Here is a 27,554-nt window from a genome sequence, read left to right on the forward strand (position 1 = left end):
ATTGTGTCCAATTCTGGGCACCACAATTCAAGAGAGATATTGACAAGCTGGAATGTGTCCAGAGGAGGGTGACTAAAATGATCAAGGGTCTGGAGAACAAGCCCTATGAGGAGCGGCTTAAGGAGCTGGGCATATTTAGCCTGAAGAAGAGAAGGCTGAGAGGGGATATGATAGCCATGTATAAATATGTGAGAGGAAGCCACAGAGAGGAGGGAGCAAGCTTTGTTTTCTGCTTCCTTGGAGAGGAGGACGCGGAACAATGGCTTCAAACTACAAGAAAGGAAATTCCACCTGAACATGAGGAAGAACTTCCTGACTGTGAGAGCCGTTCAGCAGTGGAACTCTCTGCAGTGGAACTCTCTGCCCCGGAGTGTGGTGGAGGCTCCCCCCAAAATGGGCCTTTTTGGGGGAGAAGGAGGTCCCCACTTCAGGTTGGGAAGGAGAGCTGGAGACACAAGGATGTCTTCCAGACCCAAATCTTGTATCAGGCATGGGCCAACTTGGGCCTTCCAGGTGTTTTGGACTTCAACTCCCACCATTCCTGACAGCCTCAGCTTTTAAACAGAGGCTGGATGGCCATCTGTCGGGGGTGCTTTGAATGCAATATTCCTGCTTCTTGGCAGAATGGGGTTGGACTGGATGGCCCATGAGGTCTCTTCCAACTCTTTGATTCTATGATCCCCTCTTCCGCCTTTTGCCGCCTTGCTTCCCATCGATTGCTCGGCCCTCGCCGCCAGTCCCTGTAGCCCCGCCCCTTAATCTCAGTCGTCTTCAGCCGCGACCCCGCCCCCTACCGCTCTCTTGCGCGCGCACCCGCTCGCTGCCATCGGCGCTCGACTGGCGGCGCCTGCTGCTGCTGCTGCTGCTCCTTGCAGTTGAGGAGGGCCTCAAGTGGGGCCTGGCGCCTCGGGTCCGTCGGGGCGGGCCTCGCTGGCTTTCTTCAGTGCCGCCGCCCCTTCCTTCCTCCCTCCCTCCTTCCCTCCTTCAGGTGAGGGCCGCCTCCTCCGTGGCGCTTTGGTTTTCAGGGGGTGAAGGCATTTCCATTTGGGGGGGGGGGGGAGCAGCAGCAGAGAGTCTATTGATAACTACATCAAGGAGGCCTTTTTAGAGAAGGAGTGGTTGATGGTATTCCAGGCAGACCTATATAATCCCTATGGAAAGGCATTGCATAGATCAGGAAGGCCAAAATGGGCCTTTTGGGGGGGGGGGGGGAAGGTTGGGAAGGAGAGCTGGAGACACAAGGATGCCTTCCAGACCTAAAACATGTATCAGGCATGGGCCAACTTGGGCCTTCCAGGTGTTTTGGACTTATGCGGCTGAGGGGGAAAAGGAAAAGGCCTGAGGCTGTCAGGAATGGTGGGAGTTGGAGTCCAAAACATCTGGAAGGCCCAAGTTGGCCCACACCTGAAATATATCCTCTCCCCTTTCACCCCAAACCCTGTTAAGTGTTAGTTTTTAATGCATTCCCAATGTACCTTGGTTTGTATTTGAATGATGCGTGCGTCTTTGTCTGTTTTCAGTGTAAAAAGGAACCCCGTAGCACTTTGGAAAGCAAATCTACAAAAGCACTTTGGAAAAGCAAGTCTGTTTTGTAAGGTCTCTGACAGAGGACTGGGCAAAAAGTATGATAGCTGGGACCCTACGTATAGCTGGAACCCATATGCTGGTTGCGCAATGTGCGTCAGAATTAATGAAGGGAAGACCGAGGAAGGTTTTTACAAGGCCCTAGTGCAGGGGTCCTCAAACTTTTTAAACAGAGGACCAGGTCACAGTTCCTCAAATTGTTGGAGGACCGGATTATAATTTGAAAAAAACATGAATGAATTTCTATGCACACTGCACATATCTTATTTGTAGTGCAAAAATACACTTTAAAACAATACAATAATTATAATGAAGAACAATTTTAACAAATACAAACTTATTAGTATTTCAATGGGAAGTGTGGGCCTGCTTTTGAGATAGGATTGTTGTTATTGTGTGCTTTCAGGTAATTTCAGACTTAGGTGGACCCTGAGCGAGGGCCAGGTAAATTACCTCGGAGAGCTGCATCTGGCCCCCGGGCCTTAGTTTGAGGACCCCTGCCCTAGTGCGAACAGATCGGAAGGAACAGGACCCCCCCCCCCTTCCCCTAGAATCATAGAATCAAAGAGTTGGAAGAGAACTCATGGGCCATCCATTCCAAACCCCCTGCCAAGAAGCAGGAATACTGCATTCAAATTACCCCTGACAGATGGCCATCCAGCCTCTGTTTAAAAGCTTCCAAAGAAGGAGCCTCCACCACACTCCGGGGCAGAGAGTTCCACTGCTGAACGACTCTCACAGTCAGGAAGTTCTTCCTCATATTCAGATGGAATCTCCTCTCTTGTAGTTTGAAGCCATTGTTCCACGTCCTAGTCTCCAAGGAGGCAGAATACAAGCTTGCTCCCTCCTCCCTGTGGCTTCCTCTCACATATTTATACATGGCTATCATATCTCCTCTCAGCCTTCTCTTCTTCAGACTAAACATGCCCAGCTCCTTAAGCCACTTCTCATAGGGCTTGTTCTCTTCTTCTTATGCTTTCTGTCGCCTGCTTTCTGACACTGGAGGAGCCAGGGCTTCATGAAGGCAGGGAAAGCACATCTACACATTATCGAATGAATGCCATTTCACCCCACTTTACCTGCAAGGTTTTGCAAGATCTCTGACAGAGGACTGGGCAAAAGTATGATATCTGGGACCCATATGCTGGTTGTGCAATGCGCGTCAGAATTAATGAAGGGAAGTCTGCTTGGACTGCTCCCAACTCGAAGGGCGAAAAGTGTGCTGGCGACTGGGGAAGGTTTTTACAAGTGGATTCCCCCCTTCCCCTCTTCTTGTGCTTTCCCCCGCCCACTTTCTGACAGTGGAGGAGCTGGGGCTCCGGGAGGGCAGGACGTGTGATCCGTAGACCCCTCCTCTTCCCTCCCTTGCAGCTGCGCCTCTCGCTGTCTCATGCATGTGTTCCCTTCATGAATTCTGACCCGCAGTGCACAACGAGCGTAGGGTCCTAGCTATCATACTTTTGCCGAGGACTGGTGCCATGCCAAATTGCGATCCCCACAAAGAATCTCCTGACAACAAGAGCTGCTTAACAGTGGAAGTATCTGTCAAAGAGTGCTGGTGCCTAATCACATGCAGCTCCTCTATTTCTGTAGCGATTATTCATGCCAGTTAAAGGGGTGTCAAACTGCATTAATTCTACAGTATAGAGCATGGTGTCTTTGCTTCGTGCATCTGATGAAGTGGACTAGAGGGCAAATTTGTTTTAGTGGGCGAACCTCAGATTACCTCTACACCAGGCATGGGCAAACTTTGGCCCTCCAGGTGTTTTGGGCTTCAGCTCTCACATTTCCTAACAGCCAGTTGGCTGTTGAAGACTTTCATAGCTGGAATCACTTAGCTGTTGTGAGTTTTTTTGGGCTGTATGACCATGTTCCAGAAGCATTCTCTCCTGAAGTTTCACTCACATCTGGACAGCTAATAACTCCCAACAAAGCATTCCCCCAGACAGGAAGCAGCCAGGCTTTGTGGCTGCAAGGCTGTTCAATTCCAATCAAGGTCACCAATTGCAACATTCACACCTGCCTCAAGCAGACAAGGGTTCGTTCTCCCACCCTGGACATATATAAATAAATCCCATTTGCCTAGTTCCCAACAGACCTCACAACCTCTGAGGATGCCTGCCCTAGATGTGGGCAAAATGCAGGAGAGAATGCTTCTGGAACATGGCCATACAGCACAGAAAACACACAGCATCCCAGCCACTCAGTTGTTAGGAATTGTGGGAGTTGAAGTTCAGAACACCCGGAGGGCCGAAGTTTGCCCATGCCTGGTGTAGAGGTACTCTGAAGCTGCATAAGCTCTCATGCCCTCCAGTCCACTACATCAAGTGCATGAAGCAAAATCATACCTATGGTTGGAAGGAGAATGTGAATTAGAATAGAAATAGAGCCGCTTTGAGTCCCCTTCAGGGAAGATAAAGCAGAGTATAAATATAATAATAATAATAATAATAATAATAATAATAATAATAATAATATAAATGCAAGGCATGTCAGCTGGATGGCAGATATCTCAATGATAGCACAAATACACAAATATTGGTATCGTATTCAAGCCATATGCAATCCTCACCTTCCCACCCTTTTCATTCACAGGATGTATATGTATGCCTTCTTTGAACAGTCCCGTCGATAATATCTTTATTACGTGAATTTAAAAGGCACTGAAATCTGTGCACGTTTTCTAGACCCACCACACCCCTTTCTTGATGCAACAATAACAATAATTAGGTTATGGAAGAGGAAGCAGTTTGGATTTTCATGGAAAATGAGTTGACCTTAAAGACATATCACTTTTCATGTCATACTCAAATGTTACAGGGGGAAGCAACTGCAGGCTTTTAGATCAGGGATTTATTTTACAGCTTGAATGGTGAATTGGCTCTTTCTTGCTCTGTCTTTGTAATTGAGATTAGATATGAGAGTTATGTGTTTCAAAAGAAAGGCCTGATAGATCAGAAATAGTTTCCACTCTGCTGAAGACTGAAACAAGAAAATCATTCCCCACTCCTGCCCAGCCTTTAGGGCAGTGGTTCTCAACCTGTGGGTCCCCAGGCATTTTGGCCTACAACTCCCAGAAATCCCAGCCAGTTTATCAGCTGTTAGGATTTCTGGGAGTTGAAGGCCAAAACATCTGGGGACCCACAGGTTGAGAACCACTGCTTTAGGGGGAGATAGCACCTATCCCATTTCTCTCTGTTATGCACATGTGGAGGAATCTTATCTGAACAAAAAAGGGAGGTAACCTGCATTTGCTGTTGCCCAAACCTGTTTGTGTAGTGTGGCCTCAATTCTCCCTCTTTACCTGCTAAATTAGATATGTACTCCATTCTAACCAGACAGGAATGAAGTTGAAGTGGTTGCCCATTTGGGTGATAAAATGGTTTGCATAATTTTCTATGGCAAACGGAAAGACACATTTCTTACATTTTCCTGTGGGTCATTTCAGAAAGAAGGGCAATATAGCCATTAGATGGTTGGGTTTGAACATTCCTCTTGCTTGATTTTTTTTTTACTTAAAGGTGATAAAACCTATTCTTCCACCTTGTCTCCATTTGATCAGAGATGTATCAAGAAAAGCAAAGAGAAGAACTCTGCTTTCTTTAGTAATTGTTAAAACCATTTTGTGAGGGGTTGCCTAATAGAATATGAGTATGTCAAAAGCTGTGAGTATGCAGTGATTTGTGTATTGGGCAGAAAGTTTCCTCTGCAGAAAGCTGTGATGATGCAAGAGGCAAAGGCTATGGTAGCAGTTACTATTTAGGGTGTAACAGCTATTGTCTTTAAAACGTCAAAAGACTTGTCCTGTTACAATTGTATTAAACTACTGAATTGGCACCCCAGCTTGATGCTTGGTTCTATCAAAATGCATATTGCTTGTAAAACCCCCCCCCCCCTTCGAATTAATCACTTAGACCAGAGTTTCCCAAACTGCCCCCCCCCCCCAATGTTTTTGTGCTCCCACACTTACAGCTGGTAAGGTGGCCGGGATTTCTGGGAGCTGAAGTCCAAAACACCTGGAGGAGCACAGTTTGAGAAACACTGACCTAAGCTATATTTTACACCCTAAATCTCACTATTACTAATTGGAAACAGAATATTTATCTTATACATTTTCAATATGCATTAAACGTAAAGATGCATAGTTTACAAATATGTAGAACCATATATTTCAGCTCATAATAGCCTGTTTTGCAGAAATAAAGACCTTAAGGATATTGCCATTTCTTCAGGTATCTTGAAAACGAAATGAAATGTGTTTAGGATAGCAAGAAAAAATTGATTGAGATGGTGATGTGTAGGAGTACTCTTTTTTTCTAGACTGATTTTTCTGAAATTTAGAGAATTGTAGTGAAATTTGTGACTTCTTCTAGGGCTATAGTAAGTCATATCAGTAGTAATCTGCACGTCATCATGGATATGCTGTAATCCATGGCAGCTTTTACAGTTTTTATTTTGCTTGTAAAAAGACTACTCTTTATAAGAGGAATATGTTAAATAAATAGTATAATTGAATGGATTTCTGACATAAGGAGAAATGCCCAAATTGGAAATATTAGGATGAGTCAAGGCTTAGCCACGCTTGGAAAAGACCCACTGATATCTACATGTCTTAAATTTGACTTACATCTGATTTCAACAAGTTTGCTTTAGGCATGATTGATCTGGAATCTCACCTATTGTGCATATGGGTGGGTTTGTGACATAAACAGTTATAAATTTATAAAGTAGGAGAAGCTAAAATAGTCAAATATTGTGCAAGGACAATTTTGTAAAGCACAACTAACACTTTCTTCTTGTCTGGTCAGCTGCACATTTATTTCTCTCATTTCTGCTACAGTTACAGATCTGCCCCACCCTAACGTATTTGTTTTTCTTGTATAGCCAGTTGCCTAACTGGAGTAGATCAAATATGTTGAATGTTTACTAGACAAGGTTAAAGGCCCAGCTCATCCTAGGAATGTTTGCTGGATGCGTCTTCATTTATCCACGTATGTCTATTTTAAATAGCTTTTCTGTTTTTATCTTTTACACAATTCTTGTGGATTGTTTCATACTAGCCCTGCAAGTTGTATCATATGCACATTCTCTTGAAAGCAATAAGCCACTTGCACATTCAATAAATTTCTCTGTAAACATATTAATGGGACACTACCTGAGCTCCACTAAGGGTTACACTTTTTCTACAAGGTTTAGTAAAGTTTTAAAATATCCATAAAAAGGTTTTTTTTGTTGGTAATTAATTTGAAACCATGCAGTTGTTCCAGCATAGTAACATAATACTACTGGAGATAATGGTTTAAAGGATTAATCTGAGCAAAATAGTTTATCCTGTTTTTAAAACTTATATCTGGATCTCTTTCAGGACAATCTTTTGTACAAATTGAAAAGGCAAAGAGCCTTTTTCCTCATTATTAGTCCAAATTCATGGTCATCCTGCTGCATGGCATACTGTTGCTCCCCTGCTACTGAGATCTGGAGAGTGTCATTGACCTTGGCATTCTTGGACCACTATGGCATCAAGCTACACACCTCCATTTGATGACCCTGGCGAGGTGAGAGAAGGCTTTCTGTGTCCTCTGTGTCTGAAGGACCTGCAGTCATTTTATCAACTTCAGTCTCATTATGAAGAAGAACATTCTATCGAAGACAAAGATGTGAAAGGACAACTCAAAAGTAAGAAATGCTATAGCTGTCCTGATTTTTCAGGAGTAAATATGGGACAGTGTTCGATATTTATGACTTGTTGTCATATGAAATAACTATGCATTGTGCAACAATAGGGTGGAAGCCATAATTTCTATGTTTTATACAATTATCAGTTAGAAAAATGTCTTCTGTATAATGGAAAGGAAAATATCATTTGCACAAAGTTGAAAATAGTTAACAAATACAACAGTTGTCATTTACCTCTGATGGGTCTTGGTACAACTGTTAGATTATATTGTATTGTATTATATTATTTATTGCACTTATATATCGCTTTTCTCACCCCTAGGGGGACTCAGAGCGGTTCCCAACATAATCACATGCCTTACATGTATAAAACAACAATGACAATAGATTTAAACTTTTATAATGATACTAGCTGTGCCCTGCCACGCGTTGCTGTGGCCTATAGTAAAACTTATCAAAGTTGAGGTAGATATCTGGACTATTATGAAAGAGAGGTACCTACCTATTCCTTCCCCCTTTTCCTCCCCCTTTCTCTCCTTTCTTCCTTCTCTACCTCTTTCTTTCTTTCACTACTTGGTTTCATCCTTCTCTCTTTCCTTCATTCCCTCCCCCTTTCTTCCTTTGCCTTTCTTCCCTCCCTGTTTGCTTCCTTCTTTCACTTTTTATTTCCTTTTATTTTACCACCATCATAACAATAACAATAATGCAATGCATTGCCTCTGGGACCTGACACCTCTCCCATTCCTCCAGGGTCTCATAGGAACAATAGCATAATAATAATAATAATAATAATAATAATAATAATAATAATAATAATAGAAATAACAACCTTTACCCGCCACGTGTTGCTGTGGCCAATCTTCCTCCTTTCTCTCCTTCTTTCCCTCCTTCCTTCCTTCCTTCCCTCCCATCTTTCCTTCTCCTCTTCTTTCTCTATCTCTTTCCTTCCTTCCCCCTTTTTCTTTCTTTTCTGCTGTCTCTCTTTTCTTTCCTTCCATCTTTCCTTTTCTTTCCTTTTCTTCTTCCTTCTTTCTCTAACTTTCCTTCCTTCCCCCTTTTTCTTTACCTCCCTTTCTCTTTCTTCCTTCTTTCCTTCCTTCCTGTCTTTCCTAGATTTTGACAGGGCGGGAAGGGGCGGGGTGGGGTTTGGAGGTGGCGTGAAGTAAAAGGAGGTAAGATTGGGGTGGGGGAGTGATGGAGCGTGGGGTTGCGTGTGTGTGTGCGGCGGCGGGGGGAGTGATGGAGCGTGGGGTTGCATGTGTGTGTGTGGCGGCGGGGGGAGTGGGGTTGCGTGTGTGCGTGCGGCAGCGGGGGAAGTGATGGAGTGTGGGGTTGCGTGTGTGTGTGCGGCGGCGGGGGGAGTGATGGAGTGTGGGGTTGTGTGTGTATGTGCGGCAGGGGTGTGTGTGTGTGCGGGAAGCGGCGCGGCGGGGCTTGGACTGGGCATGGTTTCCGCAGAGGGAGCGTTGGCCGGAAGGGCATGTGCGCGCGCCAGGGAACTTACGGCTGAGCGCCAATGCGCATGCTCAGTTTTTTGCCGTTTTGTGAGTGTGTTGTTGTGTTGTTTTTCATTTTGAGTAGATACGTTTGTACCTTGTGGGTTGTGTTATGGGCATGGGAATTTTGGTTAAGTTTCGTTGGGGTTTTTTTGAGTTTTGTTTTTTTGCCGTTTTGAGTGTGTTGTTGTGTTGTTTTTCATTTTGAGTAATATGTTTGTACCTTGTGGGTTGTGTTATGAGCATGAGAATTTTGGTTAAGTTTCGTTGGTTTTTTAAGAGTTTTATCCTTTTGCCGTTTTGTGAGTGTGTTGTTGTGTTGTTTTTCATTTTGAGTAGATATGTTTGTACCTTGTGGGTTGTGTTATGGGCATGGGAATTTTGGTTAAGTTTCGTTGGGGGATTTTTGAGTTTTGTTGTTTTGCCGTTTTGTGAGTGTGTTGTTGTGTTGTTTTTCATTTTGAGTAGATATGTTTGTACCTTGTGGGTTGTGTTATGGGCATGGGAATTTTGGTTAAGTTTCGTTGGGGTTTTTTTGAGTTTTGTTTCCTCGTTGGATGCCCCTAACAAATTTATATATATAGATTATATAATTATAAAATTATAAAAATCACACTAGTTTACTGTTACAAAATATTTTAATACTTCAAGGAACAACAAATTTCCCTTCATTATATAAATTTGATTAATATAGGTTAAAGGTTGTACAATACATAACTATAGGAATTGGGTTAGTTAATTTCTTACTTTACAGCCCTGATGGAATGCTTTACAGAAAAGTGTCCTTATGCTGTTGCCAGTGCTAGCAGCTGATAATGCTGACATACAGTTCATGTGATGTAATAATCTGATCTCCACCCATTAGTAAAGTTAACAGCAAAACAATATTGCATTAAAATGTATATAGTGCAGCAGCTCTCATGCCATCCGAAAAATCATAAGCTTAATTACAGTGATGATATTGTCAGTTATCAGCAAGACATGGAAGGAGGCAAGCCACCTTGCTGTTAGCCAAATGTTTGCTTGATAGCTTTTTACCCTAGTGTGCATACAGGAAGCTAGTGTAGTGTAGTGAGCTGAGTGTTGGACTAGGATTCTGCAGACCAGGGGTCGAATTTTACTTGGGCAAGTCTGAAGGGTCGCCTTGGGCAAGTCTGAAGGCAAACTCCCTCTGAACACATATTGTCAAAAAAATTCCTTGATAGGGTTGCCATAGCTTAGAAATGACTTGAAGGCACAACAACAACAACAACAATGTTCATACAGGTCATAACCCAGTTTGAATGACTGTGGCACAGCCACCATTGGCACAGTGACTAAAACAATCCATGGATCCTTTTTGAGGCTTTGGATCCTACATGAACAGCCTGGAAGGAGAAGCGGTCCTTTAGGCAGAATCCTATTGGGGTTTAAGGAGGTACACAATACTCTTTTAGACTGCAGCATTGTGTACCAGCTTCAAGACCAGAAGGCATTCAGGTTCAGCTCATCCAGGACTATGTTGGCATAACGTTATGTTCCTCTGGCATTGATTGTGAGCACAGTGAGATAGGGACTTCATGACACAACATATAAAACACATCCTAGCTGTCAGAAACATACAGGTGATAAAAAAATTCTCTATCCAGAATCATTTAAATTAATCGGAGAAACTTGCCTTGGCAATATTAAAAATGTCCTGCTAGTGACCAAGTAGAACAAATCATAACGGAACAGCACATTTATAGAGAACACACCCATTACTTCCCCATCAGCTCAGCAAGAAAGGAAATGAGATGATGATTTTCTCCTATCAGGGAAACATGGAGTTGAGAGAAAAAAACTTTCCCTTTGAGTGTGAGACTGTAGCAGTTGTGTCAGAGGCAAAGCAGAAACTCTTATGCCTTCTGTCTCTGATATTTAAGTTTTCTAAGCAGTGAAAGGACCTTGTGTGGTGTAGTGTTGAATTCCCTAACAGAAATGACCTTAACAGATTAGAGAGCTGGGTTAAAAAATAACAAAATGAATTTCAACAAGGACAAATGTAAGATGCTACACTTAGACAGAGAAAATGAAATGCAAAGATACAGAATGGGTGATGCCTGGATCGACAATAGTGCATGTGAGAAAGATCTTGGAGTCTTCATGGACAACAAGCTGAACATGAGCCAACAGTGTTGCAGCAACTAAAAAAGCCAATGGGATTTTGGGCAGCATCAAAAGAAATATAGTGTCTAGATCCAGAGAAGTCATTGTGTCCCTCTATTCTGCTTTGGTCCGACCACACCTGGAATACTGTATTCAATTCTGGGCACCACGGTTCAAGCTGGAAGGTTTCCAGAGGAGGGCAACTGAAATTATCAAAGATCTGGAAAACAAGCTGTATGAGGAGCGGATTAAAGAGCTGGGTATGTTTAGCCTGCAGAAGAGAAGATTGAGAAGAGACATGATGGCCATGTACAAATATGTGAAATGGTGCCATAAGGAAGAGGGAGCAAGCTTGTTTTCTGCTGCCCTTGAAACTAGGACTAGGAGCAATGTGTTCAAGTTACAGGAAAGGAGATTCCACCTGAACATTAAGAAGAACTTCATCACCATATGAGCTGTTCAAAAGTGGAACTCGCTGCATCGGAGTGTGGTGGAAGCTCCTTCCTTGGAAACTTTTAAACAGAGGCCATCTGTCAGGGATACTTTGTGCTTTTCCTACATGGCAGGGGGTTGGACTAGATGGCCCATGTGGTCTCTTCCAACTCTCTTATTCTATAAACTCCAAAAGATTTCAAAATGAGGTATTCAAAATAGCATAGTATGCCCTTTTTTTGCCTTTTTACTGTTGGTTAATAGAATACTGTATAGCCAAAAGGCGTTTCATTTGTCTTTGTGGTGGAAGGAGGTGGGATGTTAGAAAAAAGATGTAATTGTTCATGGACCTGATAGTAGTGCTGAAAGTGTACTACTGGTTCAGAACTGCAAAAGCAATAAGGTAATACTTGTTATTTATTTATTCTTACTCATGTGAACACTCAGTTTTCAGATTTTCCTGGGATGTTAGTTGAGTGAAACTAGCTAAGAAATAAAGGAAACAAAAAAGTATGTGGGCTGACTCATTAAAGTATACACATAATTCTGCACCCAAAGGAACAAATGCAGTTGAGTTCAGGAGTGATTTGGATAGTCATGCTGATTTTGAAGTGTTGATGTTTACCTTTGATTGATGATGCTGTCAGACATTCAGGATCGCTCTAGGGAATAGCCTTTAGTAACCATACAATTTTAACAAGAAGAATACACTAAAGCTATAAAAACAGAAAGGTTATGTTCAGTTGGTAATTATTGGGCAACTTTTCCCCTGTTTAAAATGGCCAAACACTCTGCAGTCAATTTACAGCAAATTGCCAAAAGCAACAGATTTGCAAGAGGTTTTAATTTCCTTAACTTGTTACAAGTTGTTACCTGGCTCTCTGAAGGCTGTTAAATGCGTCATTGTTCTACCTTAAAAATACTTTCATCTTCCGCTTTGTCTGGTGTTCTCTTTCACACACTGCCTCCCAAATTAAGTCTGCTTCAGGGTACAAAATATTCCCATGAGCTGCCAATAATTGGGCTGATTGGCTGACTGGCACATTTGTATTCCCACCAGCTTGAGGCTTGTTTTCTGATTTGAAGTCCTTATATAGTTCTTCCTATCATCAGAACTTCTTGAAAACTTCTTGATGATATCCACACTATTTTTATGGCTGGGGAAACAAAACAGGCCAGTTGTTTGACAGATTCAGCAGCAAGCAGGCAAGATTGTTATTTGTGTTATCCAAGGTCTGATGGACACATAAGGAAGTTTGGGAGAAGGTTGGCATATATAACAAGTGTGTGTGATGTGTATCAATTGTTCTTTCAGATCTTGTTCAAAAAGCTAAAAAAGCGAAGAATAAATTGTTGAAACGAGATGATGATCGAACTGATGGGGGCCAGGAGCGATATGAATCTTACAGTTATGGTGGAGTGGATCCATACATGTGGGAGCCCCAAGAATTAGGTAAATTGTGAAATACTTGCTTTCAGATATTTTGCTGCTTTGGGTGAAAGACAAAGTACTTAGTGCACATAGGTCTGTCCTCCAATTGAGGAGAATGTTTGGGGAATTCAGAAGGAATAATTGGGAGACTACTATTGCTTCCCCAAAGCATCAGTTGCCCCTAAGTGCCTAGTGTATATAGATTCAAGCATAAATAAGCCTGTTGAATATAACAGAATATCTTAGATACTAGGACCATAGTCCAATGCAAAATTATAAATATAGTTTACCAGATTTAAACTTGTTTGCTTTTTATTATTTTTTTCTTAGTTTTTTTTTTACTGAATTTCACTTGGATTACTTTGCAGTCTGTATAAAAATTGTGCCATTGATTGTTTTAAAAAAGGCTTCTGTAGTTTGCAGATCTGTAAACCTTTTCTTTGCAGACCACAATGTAACATTCAAATAGTATGAAGCTCTTTGCTGAAGGAGATGAAATTGTCTCCCTCATTGCTGTGTTATATACAGGCACTAAACATTATTTTGTCTCATCAAGTAGTTAACACAGTTTGGAATGTTATCTCAGTCTCATACTTATCTTTAATTATGGCTCATGGATCATATATACCCATATTTATTCAAGTCTACTTGCTGACCAAAAGGTTGGCAGTTCTAATCCGGTGAGCGGCTCCCACTGTTAAGCCCAGCTTCTGCCAGCCTAGCAGTTCAAAAACATGCAAATGTGAGTAGATCAATAGGTAACACTTCTGCGAGAAGGTAACAGCACTCCATGCAGTCATGCTGTCCATATGACCTTGGTGGTGTCTATGGACATTGCTGGCTATTTGGCTTAAAAATGGAGATGAGCACCACCACCCCCCTCCCCAGAGTTGGACACGACTAGACTTAATGTTAGGGGAAACCTCTATCTTTAATGCACCATCTAATCTAATGTGCACCTCAATTTTCAAAACCCTGAAACCAAAAATGTATTTGCTAGCGACTGTAATGTATAGAGGAAAAGAGTGCACTCTTGGTAATTTGGCCAAAAAGGTTGTGCATTACAGTGGCTGCATGCTTATAACTCCTTTAAAAACAAAAGTGTTAGAACACCAAAGCTTTCAGCAACAAAAAAGAAAACTTGGGTGGATCTATTCTGTACAATGAATCCACTTTAACTGCTCTGACTCCAAGGTGTAGGGTCATGGGGGCTGCCAAAGAAGGCGGATGCCTCACCAGACTACAAACGGCACAGCATTGAGCCAGGGCAATTACATTAGAGACAATGTCCCAAGAGCACCTGTAAATTGTTTTTTTATTGTAAAGTGGGGTTGACTTGTAATTGGGAAATTAAGGCTGAGGTGTTGTGCCTACTTATCTGTGAGTGAAGCTCATGGAATTCAACCAAGTCTGCTTACTTCTGATCAGATAGAGAGGATTATGCTGAAGATGGTCAATGTTGATACTGTTTTCAGAAGTATCGTTGTATGGACATGTTTCATTGAGGAAGACTTTAGCAGGATACAATAACACAAATGTACAGAACAGTATTTTGAAAGTGTGTGATATCGTTCACTCTTCTGATATTTAATTTCAGTCTGAGTGACAAATGAGAGTTAATAGAGGAAAAGTATTTATTTATCGTGTCAGCAGCAAACCAGACAGTTATATTTCATTTTTTTAACAAACAAACAAAACAAAACACAAAGTTTGCAAGCTTGGTAGTTGATTAAATGTCCTTTGACCAGTAGCTGGCCACTTGGAGTGCCTCTGGTGTTGGTCCTCCATTATGCATGTGGCAGGGCTCAGGTTGCATTGCAGCCGGTGGTCAGTGGTTTGCTCTTCTCCACACTCGCATGTCGTGGATTCCACTTTGTAGCCCCATTTCTTAAGGTTGGCTCTGCATCTCATGGTGCCAGAACACAGTCTGTTCAGTGCCTTCCAAGTCGCCCAGTTTTGTGTGTGCCCAAGGGGGAGTCTCTCATTTGGTATCAGCCATTGATTGAGGTTCTGGCTTCGAGCCTGCCACTTTTGGACTCTCGCTTGCTGAGGTGTTCCAGCCAGTGTCTCTGTAGATCTTAGAAAACTATTTCTTGATTTAAGTCGTTGACATGGTGGCTGATACCCAAACAGGGGGTGGGCCGGAGAAAAAGTAAGAACATAGTAAATTGCCTGTTAATTGAAGATATAAAGTTGATTGACTCTAGCAAGTGTACTGATTGGTTGTTTCTTACCAGGTGCTGTGAGGAGCCATCTTTCTGATTTTAAGAAGCACAGAGCAGCCAGAATCGATCACTATGTGGTGGAAGTAAATAAATTAATAATCAGATTAGAAAAGGTAAATTTCTCGGTTTTTGATCCCCTCCCCTCGCCTTTCCTCTCAATTTACATTCCTATTGCATGATTTGCTTAATTTTCATTTAGCAAAGTTGTATTTCCTCTTCTTGGAGTATTTTCATTTTTTTAAACAGTATTTGTCTTATTTTACTTTTACTGCATTAAGTCCCATTCTTTAGGATGAAGTAGGATATAAATGCAACAAATAAATGCAATCTTTTTAATGGTATAAAACACATATACTATTTTAAAAAATGGTCTGTTTTGTTTGATGTCTTCTTTTTAAAATTTCCGTGTCAAAAATACAATAAATTCAGACCATATGGATTTCACCCACTATTCCAAAGATTGCTCAGTTAGGAACTAAATAGAGGCTGGAATAATAAAATTTCTCTAAAATCTTTTCCCTCTCCCTATGAAGTTCTTTACTGTTTATTTTAATGTACATGGGCATTACTAAAAGAGAGGTTCAAGACACACATGACTTTAATGATAGTAAAGGAGAAACAGAGACTAAAAACTTACTTAAAAAAATAAACCATGTTAAAAAATAAAATAGAAATCTACATTGTATCTGATTTCTCATGATTATTTTTTTCATCAGCTTACATCCTTTGACAGAACCAGTACTGATTCTGCAAAAATAAGAGGTATGTACAGGCATTTTGACCTCTGTTGAACTTTCCTACCATGGATTTCACTGGTAACATTTGATAGCCTTCCTCTCTTGTCACAGCAATTGAGAAGTCTGTTGTGCCTTGGGTCAATGATCAGGATGTGCCGTTTTGTCCAGATTGTGGTAACAAGTTCAGCATCAGGAACAGGCGCCACCACTGCCGCCTCTGTGGCTCCATCATGTGCAAGAAGTGCATGGAACTGGTCAGCCTTCCCTTTGCCAGTGAGTAGTCTTTCAGTATAAATTGTCTTACATGTTTCTGATGTCTGTGAAATTATGACCCCCAGATATATAGATCATTTAGTTGCCCATCTCTGGACACCTAGCTTGTCAATATCTCTTTTAAATTGTGGTGCCCAGAACTGGACACAGTATTTTAAATGAGGTCTAACCAAAGCAGAATAGAGAGGCACTATGACTTTCCTCCATCTAGACACTATACTCCTTTTGCTGCAGCCCATTGACTTTTTAAACTGCTTCAACACACTATTGGCTCATGTTCAACTCCCAAGAGGTTAACTGCATTCTTTCTAACAACCACTGTGTAAAGTAGGCTATCATTACTCTCATGTTATGTAGAGTAAGGACTTGGCTGAAAATGTTTGAACCTGTGTACAGGACCTGCCTCATGGGCCATTGATCTTGTACTGATGTCCCCTTTCAGACAAACTCACCACTGCCAGCAAGGAAGTCTTGACCTCTCATACGAGCCCAAACTGTTCCCCGAATAGTGTTCAGGGCTCACGCCGTGGCAGCATCAGCAGCATCAGCAGTGTGAGCTCTGTCATGGATGAGAAGGACGATGACCGCATCCGTTGTTGTCGACATTGTAAAGACACGCTGCTCAAAAGAGAACAACAGATTGATGAGAGAGAGTACACCCCAGACATCGTCAAACTCTATGAGGTAAATTAGCACTTCTTTATGAGGATTGGAAGTGAAGTAAGATTTGTTTGTCGCCAAGACTTTTGAAATAGTAATGAATATACTTATCACCAATTGAATATTAACCAAGTCAATAGAAATTTTTTCATCCAAGGTAGGCCAAAAGTCACAATATGATGCTATGATATTGGAGGCCATTTACAAAATTTAATATTTGTCATGTAATGTACATTTATACAGGCATTGGTCTTACATACAACTCATGATTATAAATGGGAGGGAAACAACAGAAAGTGAGAGGAAATATTATCCCTAGGAAGGAAAATTAACTCATATCATGGGGAAAAGCTGTCTTCATTGAAACTTTATCACCAGTCCTTCTTTCCATGACAACCCAAAATTTTCAAAACCTAATTGTCTCGAGGGCAGAAAGAGAGGTGCAATCTTCTGAACAGGGCAAAGATAGTAAACAAACATTAAAAGAGTGTTAACCCTTCCCTATGCTATCAGAAATTAAATGTTTGGCTCGAGTTACACTTAAAAATGTACCTTTTCTGACTTATATATAAATTCAACTTGAACAGACCTACAGAAACTATTTTGTTTGTAAACCAAGAACTACCTTATACTGTATATGGTAGTATGATATTGTAAATTAGAAACAAAAAAAATAAAATAAAACTTCTGTTAAATATTGAAACCCCTTTGTGGCCTTGGCCCATCCTGTGCTTTGGAAGACCACACAAGTAGACTTGAGATCAAACTAAAATCTTATTTTCAGAAAACTTCATTTTTTTAAAGAGAACTCCTAATTTCTGTATTTCTTTGCAGAACAGGATAGGAATTGCAGACTTTGTTGATTACTCCATGGGGATTTCAACTGAATATCCTATAGATATAGGTGCAGAGGTGTGTCAGGATCATGCATTCAATTTGCATGGAAACATTTCCTGACTTGAGAGGCTGCATTGCACCACTTCTTAACCCATTCAAAATATGCTCCTCCTGTTTTTGCTAGTGCCCAGACCACTAGTTTTATTAGGAAATTTTTACTCCCTGGAGATATTCCATCTCATTTCATAGTTATTTGATCTGTTCTGTCGTATTTATGTTCCAATTACTTCATGAGTGGAGAGAGAGAGAGTTTAATAGTTTAACTTTTTGATGCTGTGTTATGGGAGGGGGTACCCTATATGACAGTTGGTTTGCATAAGCTGCATTGGAGCTCTTGGGAGGAACAGCTCTTTTGAAGCTGTTTTACACTGTAGAATTAAAAGAGTTCAATGCCACTTAGACTGCCATGACTCAGTGCTAAGCAATAGTGAGACTTGTAGTTTTACAAGGTCTTCAGCTTCTCTGCCAAAGTGTTACTGCTTGACCAAACTAAGCTGCCATGATTCCACAGCAATGAACCATGGCAATTAAAGTGGTGTCAACCTGGGTCTGTCAGCCATTCACTGTCGGAAAGTCCAAGGCCTTCTCTAGTAACTTAAGTTTAAAGTCTTACTCTTTTAAGTATCCAGCTTGGCAATGACTAACAGATTGTAAGTTGTTTATTGTTTATTTATTGAATAGTTATTCAAAGAAGAAAGAGAAAATGGAACCCATAGGAAATATATTTGTATCTGAATTGTTGATGTCCATAATTAAATGTTAATCTGTTGATTTTATTGATTAAACAAGAAACTTCGACTTTGCATGGAAAAAGTTGATCAGAAGGCCCCGGAATACATAAAGATGGCCGAATCATTAAAGTAAGCCTGTTCAGTTGTACTCTTGGATATGTGTGTTGTTAGTATGTAGTTTTCAGGGGAGAAAAAAGTTGTACTATCTATAGAGCAACTTATTAAAGCTAAGCATTAAGTGCACAGCGATAACTAGATAGTAAAGAATATGGTTAAACGTTTTGTATTCATGATTAGCAACTGCAATAGACATGGACTGAATGACTTCAAAATACAGAATTCCTCTTAGAAAAACTGACCATTCTTCCTTTGTCTTTGAATTAAAAAAACAAGCAAACCCTTATAATTTTAAATAGGCAGCATGACTCCCACTTTCCTTGATGACTATACCAGGCTAACAGTATCAATGGTGTTTCATATTAGAATCATGGAATACACGTGCATGTCAAAATAATAGTCTTAAAAATGTGAAAGAGGAACTAAACTTCAAAATCTGAGGAACAAATGGCATGTTCAAAACAAAGGAATCCATGTGTCTTTCAGTGTATATAAAGCATGATTTATGTCTCTGAAAACAGTTTAATCTGATAATATTGCATGTAATACTTGCTTGGTTACTTGCTTAGGCGATCCCTTGTTGTCTGTGTATGATGGCCCTCCAAGTTTAGTGTCTTGGTGGTGGATACATAGGTGACTGTAGAGCCCTGTTCTTGACCCGCATGTTCTTCTACAGTAAGGACATCTGTTTCTAGGTGGAAGGCGGTCCTGGTCAGGGCTGGCTTGATACACCTTCCTCTTGGCACGTTTCTCCCTTTCTCCCTCCATTCATGTCGGGCCAGGGCTTCCTAATTCTCGGTGTCTATGCCACAGTCTTTAAGGTTGGCCTTAAGCCCATCATTAAATCTCTTTTCCTGTCCACCAACATTCTATTTTCCATTCTTGAGTTGGGAGTTGAGTAACTGCTTTGGAAAACGGTGAACAGGCAGGCATTTGGACGTGGCCAGTCCAGCGGAGTTGATGATATGGGAGCATCGCTTCAGTGCTAGTGTCTTTGCTTCTTCCAGCATGCTGCATGTAATATTGAGGCACTGTCATGGTAGAATCTGACACGTCTACATCTGGTTTTAAGAGAAATGTTCAGATTTTGCAACCTTGGTTTTGTATTTGTAGAGAGGTATCTTTCTAAGCTTTCATTATATAATTTGTGAATAATTATCCTTCACAATCTACAAAGAATGGGAATCACTGTGATTGTTTTATTGAATTATGTAAGTTCCAGGTGATATTAAGGTCTGTGGAGTTTGGTTTATCAGATTTTTCTCCCCTGTCTCTCTGGACTCATGAATGGGAAGAATACAGAAGGGAGAATGGCCATACCCCAAAATAATTAAGTGGTTTGGGTTAGAAGATGCTTTGCTGTAATAGTGACCTTGGAATTTTAGAGGAATGTCAATCTGCGTGTTTTCTTCCAGTGCCGGAGAGACAACCTACAGTCTTGAACATGCAAACAGGCTCCGGATGGAGGTGCAGAAGATGTATGAATTAATAGATGCTTTAAGGTACATTATAAAAACTTAGAAGTAGAATATCTGTTAAAATATTTTGGATTTGTGTTGTTTTTCATATTTCAGTGAAAACAATTTTAAAGTTAGTATACAAATATCATATATCGCCCAGATCCAGGCATGCATAAGGCCATTAATTTCACTCCATAAATGCTGATTTAAGCCTTCTTTTCATCAAAATTACAATTGTGCTCAGTGCCCACAGCTAATCTGTTGTCTCAGTGGGAGTCTATAAAACTGAGGGACAACATCTCCTTTAAACAATTTGGGACCCAAGGAAGCAAACCCAATTTGCTGACACAGAAAATAAAACAAAGCCAAAGCTCTGCTACTTCTTTTGTTTGGTATCAGTCCCAAGTCCAAGATGAGATGTTGGCATAGCAACATGTGTGATACACATCTAAGGAATGTATAAAGTGCCATTTAAGGAATGTTTTCTTTTGGAATAATGTATACTGAGATAAGTCTTATATTTTAAAAGTTTGTTAATTGTTGAAAATGTATCAACTAAAATAAAATTTAAAAATGAGATTTTTATGACAAAATATAGTAAAATGCACCTTGCCAGCTTACTATGCTACAATAATGGCCCTTCAAAAGAGTAATAATAACCACAAATATATTGTATTACTTCTTATTGCAAAGATTTCATCTAATTGAACATGAGTGTCTATGTAACTTTCTGGTTTGTGCTTACATATTACTCATAATGGACTTGTTAAATGGATAGTTCTACTATGGTTTTGGATTTCTTTTCATTCAGCAAGAAGATTCTAACCCTGGGATTGAATGAAGAGCCACAGCCACATCCCAGAACGTTACAGCTTCAGAGAATGATCAGATATTCAGCTACACTTTTTGTACAGGTAGGTCATCTTTAAGAGGAATGATTTGGTCTTAGACAGAGGATATGCTGTCTCTTGAAACAAGTGAAGATGACATACTACTCCTAGATAAGTATGTTTCTGGATATTATAAAGTTTGTTATCCTCCATTGATGTCTTTTTACAGTTAATTGGCTTTGCAGTGTACTAACATATTCCTTTCTGATTGCTGTTGTGCTGTTTTTATTACTAAATTACTATTTAGAAGCCTAGTAAACAGCTTTGTATTACATTTTTTGAAGAGAGGTGTTCATGGAGATGTTTAATTTCCAAAAAATAATTTGTAAACCATCTGATACATGATTTTGCAAAGGAAGAGTATTCTTCACTTTTTATGCTATATCAAAAATAAGTTCACCAAACTTTTTCACATAGTGTCAGTTTCCCCTCATTTTAATATGACCATTTGTTCTCTACCCACGTTCAAGTCTTGAGTATGTTTTCCCTATTCAGTTCTTTGTTGTTGCTGTTAACTTCCCTTAATTTATGGTAGCCCTATCACAATGAGTAACCTCCAAGCTTTGCTCAGGCTTTGCAGACCCAGGGAAATGGCTCAATTGAATGCATTTGATGAAATACAGTATTCAGTTTAAAAAGGGAGTTTAGTTGTTGCAGCATCAGTATATATTCTCTTACATTTTAACAATTGTTTTAATTTTTGAAAGGTTTACAACCATGCGACCTGTACCTTTTTAAAGGCAGTATTTATTTTAAAATTCTGCAGGAAAAATTACTTGGTCTAATGTCCCTACCAACCCAAGACCAGTATGAAGGGCTGAAAGAGAAAAGGAAGCAAGAACTGGAGAGAAAATTGCAGATGGAGAGACAGGTGAGTATCTCTGTCAGTATTGGAATGCTTTTGCAAAAGCTCTTTTTTGGTCTTTGTAATACATCAGTTAAAATTATTGGCTCTTGAATGTCCTTCTAAAAATATTAGATGTCAAAATACATGATGCAAACAAAAGCTTAAATTATATTGTGAATCTAAACTGGAGCAGGCCCGTTGAATTAGTGGGTATTCCTCACTATTGGAACAATTGATGTGAGGGAGGTTTGCTCTAATCAGGATGAAACGGTAGGATTTAGGATCAAATTACTGTTTTGCATTTCAGCCTTGTTGCTTTTGGGATTCAAATTCTGGGACTCCTTTTGTCCCTCTTTCTCCTGTTATGTGATGTTGCAGGTGCTTCAGCAGAGCTTCTCCCTGTGCTCATTGCGTAATATGACATATGCCAAGATAAGTGAGAAATCTCCACACCCTTCTCAGGAACTGAAGCAATGTTGGGAAATGATGGAGTGGAAACATGGTTTTTGTGTTGCCAGGATCCTTTCAATGTTTAATGTTTTTTTCTTTCTTTTGGCTAGGCAACTCTTGAAACACAGAGAAGACAGGAGGATAATAAGTCCATGGACTACACTTCGCGCTCCTTGACAGCGCTTAATGGCGAAGTGTCTCGGACGAAAAGAGTGAAGAAAGCTGAAGGCTGGCTCCCCACTGCCAGCGTATCCCGCCAGCAAGAACTGGCAGACCCTCTTCTTCAGCAGATTGACAATATCACCTCCTTCATTAAGCAAGCCAAGGAGGCAAATCGTCTGGATGAGGTGCAGATGTTGCAGGAGAACCTGCGACAACTTCAAGATGAGTACGATCAGCAGCAAACCGAAAGGGCCATTGAGCTGTCTAAGAGGCAGGCGGAGATGGAGGAGATGCAGAGAGAACAGCTGCAAATCCTCTGCGAAAAGGAATGGGAGAGGGAGCACAAGAAAAGACTCTCTCAGCATTCACGGACACGTTCCTTGGACTTCAGAGAGGCAAAGCACAGTACAGCCGAGACTGGAAAGGAGAGCACTAACCAAATAGCACAGGCTTTGGATCTTGATACGACTCAAAACCGAAGCAACCCAGGCTCTAAAACCCCTTCGCCATGTAGTGGAGGCAAAGCATCAACTCATGACAGCCCAGTCTTCCCTGCTCAGCTTCAGAGAATTCCACAGCATGATGGCGTAACTGGGCAGAATGTGACTATGCCCCTAAACCCCTTTGAAAATGAGGAAGTGGTTACCTCCTTAAAGATGGAGCCTGATAATCCCTTTGCTGAAGATCCCTCCCCAGTGACTCCTTTGCCCATCCAAGTTCTGCACAGTGGTAAAAAAGAATACAACCCATTTGAAGATGAGGACTGTCACCAAGCAAATGGAGCCGCAGTCAGTGCTCCAAACCCCTTTGAAGATGCTGCCAGAAATCCCTTTCATTCCCCTCCTGTGAGTCGGCAGGAATCGGGGAACCCGTTTGAAGAGTCCCCCTCCTCTTCGATGAATCCGTTTGAAGTTGATGATGATGAGAATGAAGTGTCAGGAGAAGACATCATAGAAGAGGAATTGCTCCTTCAGCAGATAGATAATATCAAAGCTTATATTTTTGATGCCAAACACAGCGGACGGATGGACGAGGTAGAAGTACTGACGGAGAATTTAAAAGAATTGAAACGCACATTAGCAAAACAAAAGGAGAAATCCAGCTGCTGAACCTGGAGTGATACTCTGTGCACATACAACTTTATAAGTACTGCTCTGTCCTGTGGTAAGACAGGAGGAGCTACAAGGAGAGACTTCTGGAAGTTACATCTAATCTTGCGCACTTTGATATAGGCATTTCCACTGTTACTCAAAAGTTACAAGCAATGTCCATGTTACTTAAGTTTTAAATTTCTCTCATTTTTTTAAAAAAACCCAATAACCCAACTTTTTGTTTATGTTTCACAATACTGGTTTTATTTCTGATGTAAGCCACAGAGAGACAAAGGCTTTAAAAGTGAGGGGAACTGTAATCCTTTTTTGTTTTTTTGGTTTTTTTTGGTTGCTATTTCAGTATTAACAAACCAGCCTCCAGAACTGATTTTTCCATTAGCAACCAGATTGTCTTTGTAAGTGAGGAGGCCTCAATCTTTGGTCCCTCAGATGGTTTGGAGCTCCAAGAAGTTCAACCAATATGGCCAGTGTGCAGGAAATTCTGGGAACAGACGTCACAGACATCTGGAGGACCAAAGGTTAAGGGCCACTGGTCAAGTGTCCCTTTGCAGATACAAATGCTTTTGGCAGAAAAAAGAAGAGGGCCATTCCGCTTTCCTCTCTCCAGCCCTGCTCCCCAACTAATTTGTGAGTGTCCTATATTTGTCTGGAGCAGATTTTGGGGGTTGTGGGAGAGGGAAGTGCCCTGTCATTGTGCAAAGAGCAGGCTCTTTCCATTGATGGAAGAGCACTTAATTCCACCTTTTCTTGCATGAAATAAGATGTTGCCTTTCAGCAGATGTGCATAGCTGCCATGTACCGTATACTATAAGTGTTAAAAGCAGATTGCTGATATAAAGCAGCCTGCATAGTAAAAAGGCCAATGACCTGACTGTGCAATACAAAAGAGAATATAAAGGGATTTTAACATAGACGTGGATAGCTCTGATATTATGTATAATACCATTGTTTCAGGTGGCTTACGCCCTGGAAGCCTCCCTTGAGATAATGGACTTCTTTTCCTGCCATTATTTCTACTTTGGGGCTTGTATAGATTGCAAGCTTACACTCTTTGTGACCATAATAGGTGCTTCCGGGGAGTTGGACGGCACCTTTTGTGGCGATGCTTAAAAGATTTCTTGTTACACCCTCACAGAATTAGTTTCCCAAATTCCTGGTCTGACAAAACGTCACAACAGTTGAGCTGTTTCCTGCTTGTGGTTGAGACATGCCTCCTAATCTGGGGGGTTACATCAGTTATTGTAGAAATGTTTGCTGTGAGGAGGTTTAACAAGTGACAAATCACAGCAGGGGTTAACTGGGATAAGATGGATTAAGTAAGAGAATATTGAGTCCTGCCCATAGTTTTGAACCACCATTTAGCTACCTCTGACATGTGTTTTAATACAAAACTACAACGGAAAACATACAGTGTTTTCAACTACGTTTTGAGACTATGATTGTCTTCAAGAGAACAGGAAACACAAGTTTGGGGGTGTGTATTCCTCCAGACCATGTTGCTGTGCAACTTCCGTGTGTTATCGCTGAATTGTACTAAACGGAGGCAGTGGGGCATTATGCTCAAGACTGGGCTGCTTAATTTGCCATTTTTGAAAAGTAAGAAGAAATCCTCTTGTCTTGAGACTCCTTTACACACTAATCATTTGGGGGTGGGGTGGGGGGAGTCAGAATAATGTAGTTCTGGAACTACAGAACATTTTCTGGTTTTAGTTGTAACTGTAAGACTGATTTAATCACATCTCCTGATACATAATTGGAATATGAAGTGTGCATCTAGAGATTATCATGGACTTCTAGAGACCAAACTGCTTCACTTTGAAGGAGGGCTTAACAGTAATATAAACTAAGAGGGCTTTTTTTCTCCTATAACATGGGTCTAAATACTACAAGGGAAAATGGGATTAGTTCAAGAATAGTAGGACACTAATACTTGCTAATGGGGTATAATTGGACTGTGGAGAACTCAGAAAAATGTTTACAGATGTTTTGTTACTCAGTGGGTGGTTAATATGGTCAAAAATTAATGCACTTTGCACATGAGGCTTTATATATATTTAACTTTTTTCCTTTTTATTGGGTTTTAGTCTATTTGAAAAGGAAAAGAATCCACATTACTTTTCTGTAGAGGGGAAGAACTGGCTTAATTCTAGTTTCATATAGGGAGCTATGGCTGAAGCTGCAACATCTCATTGGCAGCTTGTTTCCATAATCCCTCCGAAGTGAGCCCAGCCATCCTGTGGAAGTTCACCTGAATGTGTATTTAGGGTTACTATGGTGATAAATACATTTTCAATATCATGTTTTTCTTTCCTAATGGAGTGTAACTGTGAATAGGCATATGAACATATATCTAAGAACAAACAAGTATCTGGAACAGAGGTATGATACAGGCAGAAAAAAGGAAAGCAAGATGCACACAATATTTGTTATCCCTACGCCTCCTAAAACCACCTTCATTGATTATAAGCAGCAAACCACCAAATTCATTTGGCATTCTTTGTATATTTCAATGGCTTTTACAAACGTATGAATTGTTTATCCTCATTCCATGCATTCTGCCTTGTTTGTATGTGCGCCATAGTCTAATATTCTGAAGTCATACATAGAGTCTGGATGTACTTTTTACTAATAGCTATGTTGGTTTGTAGCCCCATGACTGCAAGTCACTGTGAAATGTTGACCCACATTTTGAAAGCCTTCCATTTGTACTACGAACGAACAACACCATGCCATTCTGAGATTTAACATGAATCACAACTGTTTATACACTTGCATGCACTATTCTAGTTTGCAAGCTTTCTGAGGAAATAAAATAACATTTGTTTTGTGTGTGTGTGGCTATACTCTTTCACCCCTTCTGAATTAAATAATAGGTTGAAGTAAGTTCCTGCTCCTGCCAAGCTCCTTACCTCTGACGTGTAGGCTTTCTGGTATCTGCAATGGCAGAAAGGAACCTGTCTCATACAGAGTGTATGACAGGGTCACCGATGAACCTTCCACATTGCTGAAAATGTGGAGAAAACCGGCAGGACTGAACCTGGGGAGGTGGGATGGCTGTGAGGCTCTTATATTACTTTGTTATGTGCCTTATGGTGACTCTATTAAGAAGGGGTTTGCTTTTGCTTCCCTTTCAGTTGAGAGTGGAACATGCCCAAGGTCAACCAGTGGGTTTCCATGGCTGAGAAGGAACTCAAATCCTGGTCTCCCAGTTTCCTAGTCCAGCACTCAAGCCATTTCTCCTTTACTGGAACAGATTAAGAGGCACAACACTGATTTCCTCCTTTAGGTAAAAGTGTTCCCTGAACATTAAGTCTAGTCGAGTCCAACTGTGGGGGGGGGGGGGTGCTCATCATTTCTAAGCTGAAGAGTCAGCATTGTCCATAGACACTTCCAAGGTCATGTGGCCAGCATGGCTGCATGGAGCACCGTTACCTTCCCGCCGAAGCAGTACCCATTGATCTCATATTTGCATTTTTTTGAACTGCTAGGTTGCCAGAATCTGGGGGTAATGATGGGATCATAGAGTTGGAAGAGACCTTGTGGGCCATCCAGTCCAACTCCCTGCCTAGAAGCAGGAAAATCGCATTCAAAGCACCCTGTCCCACAGATATGAACCACTGACCTTCTAGTCAGCAAGTTCTGCATCTCAGCAGTTTAACCCACTGCTGCCCTGATTTCCTCGTTTACTCCATGTATACCCTTAATTGATTTTATTCTCATCCGTAACAAGTACTAGTCTATGGGAGCTCTGAATTATATAGTACCAAGTTGATTTTTTTAAATATAAAAATTTCTTGTGTTGGTTCACTAATTTTTTATATTTGCTACTGCAAATGAGTAACTTCTGGGAACAATAAGTGAGGCTTATTACAGTATTTTCTATACAATACAAATAGTACACAAAATAAGAGGTAGAATAAGCTTATTGAGAAGTGTTAAAGAAATAAGTAGACCTAAAGAAGTTGGTGTGAGATTGCAATCTCAGTTGAGAAAATCATAGCAGCCATATTGCTATTAATGCAGTTTGACACCACTTGAACTGCCATGGCTCAACGCTATGGAATTCTAGGCATTGTAGTATGGCGAGGCACCAGCACTCTTTGGCAGAGACAGGTAAACTGGAAAACTACAACTCACATGATTCTGTATCACTGAGCCACAGCAGTTAAAGTAGTGTCAGTCTGCATTAATCATACTGTGTATACGCACCCTGACAGACCATGACTTGCCCATGAGCAAGAATTCC

General features: G+C 40.8%; 1 protein-coding gene across 1 annotated transcript; it reads left to right on the forward strand.

The window, feature by feature from the left end:
• Positions 1-827: 827 nt before the first annotated feature.
• Positions 828-26,137, forward strand: RBSN (rabenosyn, RAB effector). The gene is made up of 12 exons (XM_060766247.2): positions 828-988; positions 6,950-7,260; positions 12,631-12,768; positions 14,985-15,085; positions 15,689-15,734; positions 15,821-15,982; positions 16,425-16,666; positions 18,329-18,399; positions 19,803-19,889; positions 20,659-20,761; positions 21,504-21,608; positions 22,145-26,137. The coding sequence occupies exons 2-12, from the start codon at positions 7,098-7,100 to the stop codon at positions 23,303-23,305; spliced, it is 2,379 nt and encodes a 792-aa protein (XP_060622230.2). The 5' UTR covers positions 828-988; positions 6,950-7,097; the 3' UTR covers positions 23,306-26,137.
• Positions 26,138-27,554: the final 1,417 nt, after the last annotated feature.

Source organism: Anolis sagrei, chromosome 2, assembly GCF_037176765.1.
Source record: "Anolis sagrei isolate rAnoSag1 chromosome 2, rAnoSag1.mat, whole genome shotgun sequence".
In the NCBI taxonomy this organism is placed as follows: Eukaryota; Metazoa; Chordata; class Lepidosauria; order Squamata; family Dactyloidae; genus Anolis; species Anolis sagrei.